Genomic DNA, 11,203 nt, shown 5'->3' with positions numbered 1-11,203 from the left:
AAGACGGGCCGCAGCATATTGTACCCGCTGAAGTTGGTTCAGAACAGCTTGGGTTATCCCAAGGTACAGAACGTTGCCATAGTCAAGCCTTGAGGTGATTAAGGCATAGACTACGGACTTCTTGGTGTCTTCCGGGAGCATCCAAATAATCTTGCGCAGCCATCTCAAGACAGTAAAACATGTGGCTGTAAGTTTACTGACTTGAGGCTGCATCGTGAGTCCTTTGTCAATGATGATGCCAAGATTGCGAGCTTGGACACATGGGGTGGGAAGAGGGCCCATGATGGAGGGCCAGTGGGAGCTATTCCAGAGATCAGGACTGGGACCAAGGATAAGCACCTCGGTTTTTTCCCTGTTAAGTTTTAGCAAATGAGCCTGCATCCAGGTTGCAATCCTAGCAAGGCCTGATTTCAGAGGTGAAGGTGAAGCTTTATCCGCACTGGTCAATGAGAAGATTATTTGGGAGTCGTCGGCGTAGCTAAACATGGCTAAGCCTTCGTCCTCCGCTATACGAGCAAGAGGAGCCACGTATAGGTTTAAAAGCAAAGGGCTAAGCACCGAGCCCTGTGGGACACCATGGGGAGAGCGATGGACACCAGAGGTGCCAATATTGGACTTTATTTGAAAAGACCGCTCGCTAAGGAAAGAACTAATCCATGCTAAGGCAGTTCCCCTTATGCCCACTTCAAAGAGGGAATCCAGTAAAATACTGTGGGAGATGGTATCAAATGCTGCACTGAGATCAAGCAATATCAGTGCAGCAGAGGAACCCCTATCAACCAGGCTCCTCAGATGTTCTACGACCCCCAAAAGGGTGGTCTCAGTAGAGTAGCCTGGTCTGAAACCCGACTGCGAGGGATGAAAGATGTTATTAGTCTCCAAGTAGTGGGCCAGGTGGATGTGAATATGCTTTTCTAGGAGTTTAGAGAAAGCAGGTAGCAGGGAGATTGGGCGGAAGTTACCCAAAACTTTGGGGTCAGCCGATGTTTTTTTTAGCAGTGGTGTGACCTTAGCATGTTTCCATGCAGTAGGAACAATGGCGGAGCCCAAAGATTGGTTTAAAATTCTGCAGATTACGGATATGTGCCTAGTATCAAGTTTTTTCAGGATTGATACAGGCAAAGGATCTGCAGGGGAACCTGATTTTAATTTCTCATTACTATCCTGAAGATTTTGGGTTGTGATCTCAGGCCACTTGTTAAGGGGGAGATAAGTCAATTGCCCTTGAGTATGAAGAGAATGAAGATGGTTAGTGGTGGACTTATAGTCAGTTTCACCCAGTTGTTGTTCAAAAATGTCTTTATGGATACTTTCAATTTTATTTGTGAAAAACTGAGCTAGCTCTTCACATTGCACATTATTCAAGGAAGGGGGATCAGCAGTGGTTTTGGATCCTGCCAGTTCTTTCACTATGTTGAACAAAGTCCTGGATTTATTAGAAGCCGCTGTGACAGTATGGCTAATATAGGCTGCATGAGTAGCAGGCTGCACGAGTAGCAGTGCACATCCCTATCTAATCAGTGGATGAGTAAACCATAAAATGTCTCTACTATTTGCATGGTCCCCAACAAAACAATGCATAATATCTCCTTTTCAACCAGTGGCCAACTAAAAGTGACGTTTTTCTTTGCTATTTAATCACAGATAGGCAAATAGTATTTAGCCGGCGGCTGGGTATATAGCAGAGAATGTTCACTAGTTACCCACTGGTGGGCTAAATAGCAACTACCTTTTTTAATCCCAAAAACAAATTTTAGGCAAAATTAAACAACTAGGTGCTTACATCTTTGCATACCTTACAATTTTAGGGACACAATGGATGGTTGATCTCACATAATTTTATCCCAGGGAAGAACAGCATGAGAGGACTTTCAACGAATAATGAGACGCAAGGGTGACATTTGAGCACCAAATGAGAAAACTCGTGGCTTTTAAAACAAACAGAATGTGAACCATGAATGGGAAAATAAACATCAGAAACTGCTTTTTTAAAAACAGTATTTAATAGACATTAGATTAAGAAGATGAGGTGTAGTCAAGAAATAAAAAACACAAATGAATATTTCACAATATCATTTTTTGCTGCCAAACAGCTGAGAAAATAAAATAGGAGTTATCCACAGAGGGAGAGGGGGAACCTTGAAGTTTGGCAGAGTCATCCACCTCCAGGCTTTTAGGCTTAAGTTCTCGTTTCATTAATTTGTATTTCTGGCCTGAAAACAATCAGGGAAGGAGAGACGCAACCGATTCCACATCTAACTTTCCTTATATCCCAACAAGTCTTATGCGTGAATGGGTGGCTAATAAGTTCATAATTTCCCGCCTTCTGGGCTGTTACACAAAAATCCATAATCATTAAACAAGGAGAAAATATTTCCCTTATTAGACACTTAGAGGGCCTGATGAAAGAGATGGCCGAAGAAGGGTCTGTCTTATTTAGTAGCAAAAGGATTGCTCTACTTTGTTAAATGATCATGAGGACAAGGTGGCAATCTTGTTCCTGTGTACTGCAATGTATTGCAGCATTTATATACCTTTTCATATCTCTGGTGAGGCCACAAGGCACTCCTAATAAAGTCGGAATTGTGGCACCCATTCTGAGCACATGATTGGTAGGGATTGCCTATATAAAGGTTCTGGTTCTTGGTTGCAGCTTGCCCTATATAAAGGTCCTGGCTTAGATGAGTGAGGCTCAAAGATGTGCTTCAAACTAGTAGCTGGACAATGCAAATTATTTTTTAGATGTTTGGTCCTGAGCCACCCACCACTCCACTGTCCTCGCCGTAGTATATTTTTGTTTACCACTTTCATAAATAAGATATTTACAAGAGATAAGAGCTTTTAGTTTTTTTTTCCTAACGCCGAATACCCTTGTGACAGATAAAGCAGTCATGTTCTTATTGTTCGGTTGTCTGCTGATAGCTTTAATGTCAACCAGCCAATGGCAATCAGCCAACCGCATCGGGCATGCTGGGAGTTTTAGGCACATACTTATAACGCAAACGGTGAAACTACCAAGCCTCAGCATGCCTGGTGTGGGTGGTTGAAAGACACCTCATGGCATGTGGTCACATAACTTCCAAGTGATATCTGAAAACAACACTACCTGCTGATGGGTAAGGCCAACTGTTAATAATATTCTTGCAGCTTGCCAGTTAAGTTGTTTGCTGATACTACGGCAGGTGATTGATTGTACAAGCGTCTGCTGACGGCTTAGCCGCTTACTAATGGTACTGGTGGTTACTCATGTTGCGCCATCTGATGATGCTTCCATTTATCAAGAGTGGTAAAGTCTTCTTCTGATGGTTGGGCTAACAGTTAACACAGTTGTCTCTAGAGCTACAGGTGCCCAGAACTTGATGTTCTGTACTGCTGTGATTACAGATGGGGGAGCTGTGACTGAGCCCGGTGATTCCTAGTTGGAGGTGCAGTCAATTTCTGATTGCTTCTTTTGGGCACCATTAGGTGGACCTCCTCATCGTTCTTGTTCGGTCTATCTGAAGGAATCATGGCAATGTTCCAGTCTTCGGTTTAAAAACAAACACCACGGAGCTGGCTCCAGCCTTCAGGAGCTCGGCCTTAACCTGCTGGGGAAAGCTGTCGCTCTCAAGCTGCTGTACCTCGTTGTTCCCTATGAGGAAGAGTCCATAGTCCTCTTTGTCGTGGATTTGGAACTTCTGTCGGCATATTGCACAAACGGATGCTGTGGTCATATCAGCAGACACCGTCAGGACCTTCTGATTGTTGAAGGGCTCTCGCAAAGAAACGTACAGGAAGTCCTGATAGGGAAAAGCGGGGAAATGGTTGCAAAAAAAAAAACAGAGGAGAAAAGGTGAGATATAGCGCTTGTAATAAGGAAATTACACATGTAGTAAACTGCAATAACATTATTGTGAATCTAGTAGACACATAACAGTATATGTCAAGCGGTAGTCAGAGGGAGGACGAGAGGTATTTGGAAAGATCTAGTGGGTGATATCAGTGACTACAGGAGCAGACCAAGGGCTGGGTGCTATCAGTGACTGTGTGGCTTCACTGAGTACATTGTAGTATTCTTTTTAGCTCCTCTTGTGAGGGAGTACATAACATGTTTATCACAAGATACTGCTAGCCTGATGAACACTTTTTTGTAACAAGTTATCTACTACATTTCTTTTAAGAACAACCAATTACACTAATAAAGAAAGCCTCATTAAAATCCAGGGTTGAAAGTGAACTGTAGGTTTAATTCCACATTACCTTTTTTAGCCATGATTACTGAGTCAATTTACAATAATTCCTAGAAACAATATGTCTTGTTCTGATTTCCAATCTGGGTTATGAGAGAGAGGTTGAAACAGCAGTTTTGGCCATCAGGGCGCAATCACCAGAGTGACGTGACATAAGCATTCGGAGGCTTTTGTTTTATTAAACCTGTCTGCTGCCTTTGACACTGTGACTCATGGATGGCTCTGTATGCACTTGGACCTGGAACTGGGTGTGAGAGGCAGGACACTAACCTGGATCAACTCCTTCCTATTGGATCGGGTCCAGTATGTTTAACTGTGCTGGTTCAGATGAGCATCACGCACTCTAGAATTTCCTATAGAGCTCCCCTCAAATCCCTATGGTAACATGATTGCCCTTCCCTATATGATTGTGGCACATGGTCTGCATTTTCAAACGTGCGCAAATGACACTCTGATCATATTTGGTTAAATGATAGATCAATCAATGCCATTCCTGCTGGCAGGAAACAAGATGCTGGATGTCAACTAATATATATATATATATATATATATATATATATATATATATATATATATATATATATATATGCTGGTTCACACCCACAACAAAACGGCACCCGCCCATGAGTGCACAAAGGTGGTGGGAATATATATATATATATATATATATATATATATATATATATATATATATATATATATATATATATATATATATATATATATATACTGAAAAAGTAAATGTTCAGGTAACATTGCAGTAATGTTCTAAGCTACAAAAAACACAGAAATTCACCAGTTATAGTTATCTCACATAGCTATAACTCATGCACTAAGGTAACTTTAACTCATGCCCCTGCCATGGCCAGTTTTCTCATCATTAATTTAATTGTAAATCTTGCAGCGATATTATCAATTTTGCCATAGAAGATGTAATTAGCAGTGCTGGGGCAGAGGCCTAGTCAAGTGGGTTGACCAAAGGTATACAGGCATGTTTTACATTGCTCGACAAAACTGCGAGCAAATGCAGGCTAGCATTTGCACAAAGAAATTATAATATTTGCTATTTTTAATCGCTTGGAAGATGTAGACAACTCTGATTCCCATCTTTAGGTAGTGTATAAAAAAATCTTCGTTATTATACTTTCTTGTTATGTTTGTGTGCATTTGGGGGTGCCTGAAACAAGGAATACTCCTCTTATTCGCTGAGCATTCTCCGGTACGTCTGTTGTTCTCCAGACACCTTTATTACAATGAGCAAATGCCAATAGCCAGGGTGTGTGAGATACCTTTCTATTTACCCTATCTCCTCGGAGTCACTGCTATTCTACATCATTAGGAGTTGGGCAGTCTAACCAAGTGTGGCACCAAGAGTAGGGAGATAGGCAACAAAGTCAAGAGTAATGATCCAATTGGATACTGGTAATAAAGTGAAGAACTGCTTCATTCATGGGACGTTGAAACAGACGTGGGCACTGGAGTGGCACTGGCTTAGTTTACCCATAGCCTTCATACTGGCTTGCTTCTGCAGCATTTGCACCGGGTTCTGCAGTGCAAAGGATGTGAAGCTGTGGCAGCTAAATAAGTGATGCAGGTGACGTTTTTGCGCATCCTTGCGGAGTTCTGTATCGGGAGGCCCAGCCTCAGCAGCCTCAGTAGCACACGTTATTTCTATTAATAGAGTTTTTTACTACTGTGTCACTCTGCCCTTCCCATCTTTATTTCCAGGGAGTTTATGTTTTGGAGAAAGAAGGAATCCTGTTGCTGCTTGGATCACATGGTCCACATGATTCTTGACCTGCTGCTGGACCTCTGGAGTTTATGTTATCGGTGCTCTGTTTCTCAGTTTTGCCCATGGATGGGTAGTAACATATGTGATGGTCGTTTTGCTGGAAGTTCTCTTTTATACCGAGCTACCACATGAAGACGAAGCTCTACTGTGGATCTCAGTCATTACAACATTGAGATCTCATCCGTTGGAAGAGAAACTTTGAACCATCTGTTGGCTGTCTATAACTGCATGTATCTCCATTTTTAGGTCGAGCATTTGAGGCCTCTTGTATATACTGTAGTATATACTTTATATACTTATATGTGTATGTACTTTGTGGGCTCTGGAAATCAGCCCTAGGACTTGTCTGCTTCAGCTTAGGCATTTTCTTTTCTGTTCAACTGCCTCTATTTAACTGTCTTAATAGAAAACGACCAGCAGAGGTCAGTAAAATACCAGAATTACTTTCGGCTTAGGGATTTTCTTTTTTACATTTTTCTGGCAACTGCCTCTATTTAACTTTCTTGATAGAAAACGACCAGCAGGGGTCAGTAAAATACCAGAATCACTTTAGCATTCTCTAGATTCCAGTCCATAGAAATTGTCTTCCATGAGCAGCCGTAGCCAATAATATCTTTTTCAAATCTTGTGTTTTCAGTGATAGGACCACCGAAGGCCCTGATTTTATATTAAAAACAGAGAGGAGGAGCTTGGCGGGCATCCGAGATGGCCGCTTGAGCACAGCGCTCTCCGGACCCTCGCCGCTCCCGACATTTTATCCTGGCTGAATCCTGATTTCTTGCAAGAATTCGTGTAGGGGACGTTTGGCTGATTACCCTAGCACTTTTCAGAAATCGATTTGGATCTCGTATTCCTGAGATATGGTGCTCTGAACTTTTGGGCTCCGCCCTTGAGGTGCGCCCGGGACGGGGTGCGGTACTGTAGCCGTCCTGCAATTGAACAACAACGGCAGGAGATCTGGCCTTGTGGGTCCCCCCTTCCTAAGTTTCGGTTTCGATTCCGTTCCGACTTGGGCCACGGCTGTGGATGTCGTGTTGCGACTGAGACTTGGAGGCAGATCGGCTGTTGGGCTTTCATGTGACCTATTTGCTGGTTTGGCGACCTCTACCCGAGTTGTGCCCCCTTTTTCTGTACTTTTGATCCTGTACTTTGGGTGTCGGGCCCGTCGGACCTGGTGGCTTGTCCTGTGACGCATCTTCAAAATGGCGGGCAGAGGGGACAGAGAGACGCGCAAGACGAAAACACCTCTGCGCGGAGCTCCAGTTCAATCAAATGTCATGGACCGTTATACCCATTCTAAGGGGTCCCCCGGAGCTGCCCTGCCTGGTTCTAGTATTGCGTCTGAACGAATTTTGGAAGAGTCGGCGGAGCCCTCCTTACAGGACATCATGGGCGCCATCTCGGGTGTGAGGGAATCCATCGGCCTACAGTACGAGGCCTTGGCCCACAAACTTGACACCGTGGCTATTGAGGTGAATCTGATTCGTGCTGACCTCGGCAAGACGAATGAGAGGGTACAATCACTGGATATTAAATCCTCTAGCCTTACGAATGACGTCTCGGAGCTCCAAACAGAGATTGGAAATCTCCGTCGGGGGAACGACTTCATGACCCGTCGCCTGGAGGACTTTGAAAATAGGGCGCGTCGCTGCAATGTTCGCCTGGTTGGTGTACCGGAAAACCCTGAACCCCACTCGGTGGATCTCCTGGTTGAGGATCTGGTCTTGAACCATTTGGCCCCTTCTGGTCTCACAAAATTTTTCACGGTGGAACGTGCACATCGTGTTCCAGGGGGCAAAGTCAAGCCGGGAGCCCCGCCGAGACCCATTGTAGCGAAGCTTTTTCATTATAGAGACCGGGACGCTATCCTGCAGGCCTCGCGGGTGAAGGGCCCGGTGGCCTTTGAGAATGCTACGGTGAACTTTTACCCGGACTTTTCCCAACAGGTTCAGAGACAACGTATGGAGTTTCGTGGTGCCAAGAAACGTCTCCGGGATCGGGGCCTACGTTACGCCATGCTCTTTCCCACTAGACTCCGGGTTGAATACAATGAACGTACCCTTTTCTTTGATCGGCCAGATGCTGTTAATGACTGGCTGGACTCATTGCCTGACTGTCCTCCTGAGACAGACTCCGCCGCTCACCCTGGCGGTGCCGAAGGTGGTGTGGAGATCTAACTGTTCGGCTCTTATGTCTTATTTTGAATACATTCTCAGGAGTGTTGGCCGGCGTCCCTCTACATTGTGATCATTCTGTCTTTTCGTTTGTTATTTTTGTTCTTGCTGAGGTCGGGGGGTGGATGGAACGGAGACCTTTCCTCCTCCGGGGTCTTTGTGTAGAATAGGGGTTCTTGGGCGACAGGCACACTGCAGGTTGGGGTGGCTCTTTAGCTTTTTGCAGGGGTGCAGGGTGGGGGGTGTTTCTCTTCAGTTTGGGGGAGGGGGGTTGGGAAGTTTTTTCTTTTCTGTGTGTTGTTTTCAAGGCGAGTTGCTCCTGTGTTTGCTGCTGTTTCTGATGTCTAGCTCATGGACGAGGGGTCTTGGCTCGGGTGGTTGGGATGGGGGGTAGAGGGTTGAAATTTCTTTCCTGGAACGTTAATGGCCTGGGAGATCGTATTAAGCGCAGTGTGGTCTTAAAATGTATACGACGTTTGTCACCGGACATTGTTTTCATGCAAGAAACCCATTTGATTGGTAATGTTTGTTATGCGATGAATAGATGGGGCTACCGCCTTGTGGCGCACTCAGGGTTTACCTCCGGATCTAGGGGTGTGGGTATTCTTGTTCGAACCTCCCTCCCCCTGGCTATCGATGAGGTGATTCATGATGACCGTGGGAGATATACTGTCCTGGTGGGTAGATATGAAGGCCGCACCCTATCTCTCTTCAATGTTTATGTTCCCCCGGGTTTGCAGGCCTCTACTTTTACTGACTTGGGCCGTGTTCTGTTGGATCTCCCTGATAGCACTCTCTTTCTTGCCGGTGATTTTAATTCGGTGCTTTCCGGCCTTCACGATCGCCATCCCCCTAGAGATACCCCGCAGGCTCAGCAGTGGTTGGGTGGGTTTTTAGATACCTTTGGCCTTGTGGACTGCTGGCGACTGTTGCATCCTACTCAGCTCCAATACACCTTTCATTCTGGGGCCCATGGCAGTCTGTCCCGGCTGGATTATTTCCTGATGCCCGCAGCCCAATCATCGGCGGTTCGTGAGATTTTACACTTGCCGAGGGGTATTTCTGATCACTCGCCGCTCTGGCTTCGTTTCGAGGTTGGGGTAGAGGCGGCGGGCCGAGTGGCTCCCATTAACCCTTGGTATCTTTCCTCCCCTGAGACTCGTACCCTCTTGCTCAAGTCCATGGATGCATATTTCCTGGAAAATGAGGGGTCGGTCTCTTCGGCTGTGTCCCTGTGGGAAGCTTTTAAAACTGTGATTCGTGGACAGGCCCTTTCCTTGATTGTTGAAGCGAAGAGGGCAGGGAGGAAGGAGGTGGTGGACCTTGAGGGGGAGATCTCTGCTTTGGAGGACGAGTTGGAATCTGGTGTCACGCCTGACAAACTCCATGCCCTGGGTCTAAAACAGTTTGCATATAAATCTCTGGTCACTGACGCTGCAAAGGTGATGTTTCGTGAGCAGCAGGGCAGATTGTACGATGTGGGTGACAAGGTGGGCAAACTCCTAGCGTGGTTGGACAAGAAAGAAAGAGTTAATCGTGTGGTGCCCGTGATTCAGTCTGCGAGTGGTGAGAATGTGATTGATCCGACCGCCATTGTTGATCGTTTTGCAGAATATTTCCGTGTGGTATATGCTCCCGTGTCTGTGAGGGATGTTGCCGACTCCCGCCTTCTTCTGCGTGATATCACTTTGCCCTGTGTCACCGACTTGGACCGTATTGCTTTGGACTCCCCTTTTACGAATGATGAGATAGCCAATGCAGTTCGATCGCTCCGTTCGGGCAAAGCACTGGGCCCGAACGGTTTGCCTATTGAGTTGTACAAATTATGCCCCGATAAGGTGGCGCCGTATCTCCGCGCCATGTTTCTAGAATCTCGTGAGCGGAACATGCTTCCCTATGATCAGCGTCTGGCGACAATCGTCGTCATTCCCAAAGAGGGTAAACCGCGTGACCTCTGTTCCTCGTATAGGCCCATATCCCTATTAAATGTTGAACCTAAGGTGTTGGCTAAACTTTTGGCGACCCGTCTCCTTTCGGTTCTTGGGGAGTTGGTCCATCCGGATCAGTCTGGCTTTATCCCGCATCGCAACACTGCTCTGAATTTACGTCGCCTCCACGGCGCGCTGGCGAGGGCGGGGCTTTTGACTGAACCGGCCATTTTGGCGTCCCTGGATGCCTCCATGGCCTTTGATACTGTGGAGTGGCCCTATTTATGGGCGACACTTGAGAAATTTGGATTCGGGTGCGAGTTTATTAGCTGGGTTAGACTGTTGTACGCGGAACCTCTGGCGCAAGTTGTAGTGAACGGTAGAGTGTCGACCCCCTTCTCCTTGGGCAGGGGTACCCGTCAGGGTTGCCCCTTGTCCCCTCTGTTGTTCGCGCTCGCTCTTGAACCGTTGGCGGCCTGGCTCCGTTGGGAACCGTCCCTTAAAGGTATTCGATGGGCCCCGGACTTCGAAGACCGCGTCTCGCTTTATGCGGACGACATCCTCTTGTATCTTACTTCCCCTCGCAAGTCTTTATCTGTTTTATTTGACGTTCTTGCGTCCTTTGGTGCTAACTCAGGCCTCGTCATCAACTGGTCTAAATCCTGTGTATACGTTTTATCTGGTATCTTGCCTCCGTTGCCGAGTAGACTTCCTCTTCAGGTGGTCCGGGATGGTTTCAAATACTTGGGGGTTTTCGTTACCTTGGATCCGTCCCTTCGTTTTGATCGTAATCTCCTTCCCCCATTGCTTAGGCTCCGTTTGGACGTTGCCCGCTGGCGCAAACTTCCCCTGTCTCCATTGGGTCGGGCGGCCCTGTTTAAGATGATGTCACTACCGCGGTTTCTCTACGCTCTCCAGAATTATTATGATCCTATCCCCAAGACCTATTTTCGGGAGATTGAGAGCCTTCAGAGGCAACTTATTTGGGATGGGCGACCGCGCATTGCTCTCGCGAAACTTTCTATCCCGTGGTACGATGGGGGCATGGCGCTCCCCGATATTAAGAGATACTACTGGGCT

The 11,203-nt window shown here is 46.3% G+C and overlaps 1 protein-coding gene across 4 annotated transcripts in view; it reads right to left on the bottom strand.

Annotated features, from left to right (window-relative positions):
• Positions 1-1,981: 1,981 nt before the first annotated feature.
• RINL (Ras and Rab interactor like) overlaps positions 1,982-11,203 on the bottom strand; it is a 387,388-nt gene continuing 378,166 nt past the window's right edge. For 2 of the 4 annotated variants that reach the window (XM_078661180.1, XM_078661181.1), the window contains one exon: positions 1,982-3,779. In XM_078661180.1, coding sequence (XP_078517306.1) covers positions 3,507-3,779 — 273 coding nt within the window. In that variant the 3' untranslated portion in view covers positions 1,982-3,506. The remainder of the gene's footprint in view (positions 3,780-11,203) is intronic. The other 2 variants (XM_078661182.1, XM_078661183.1) reach the window with 1 other exon arrangement.

This window comes from Lissotriton helveticus, chromosome 9 (assembly GCF_964261635.1).
Source record: "Lissotriton helveticus chromosome 9, aLisHel1.1, whole genome shotgun sequence".
Classification (NCBI taxonomy): Eukaryota; Metazoa; Chordata; class Amphibia; order Caudata; family Salamandridae; genus Lissotriton; species Lissotriton helveticus.
Note: the sequence above shows the minus strand (reverse complement) of the source record. Positions and strands in the feature narration are given on the sequence as shown.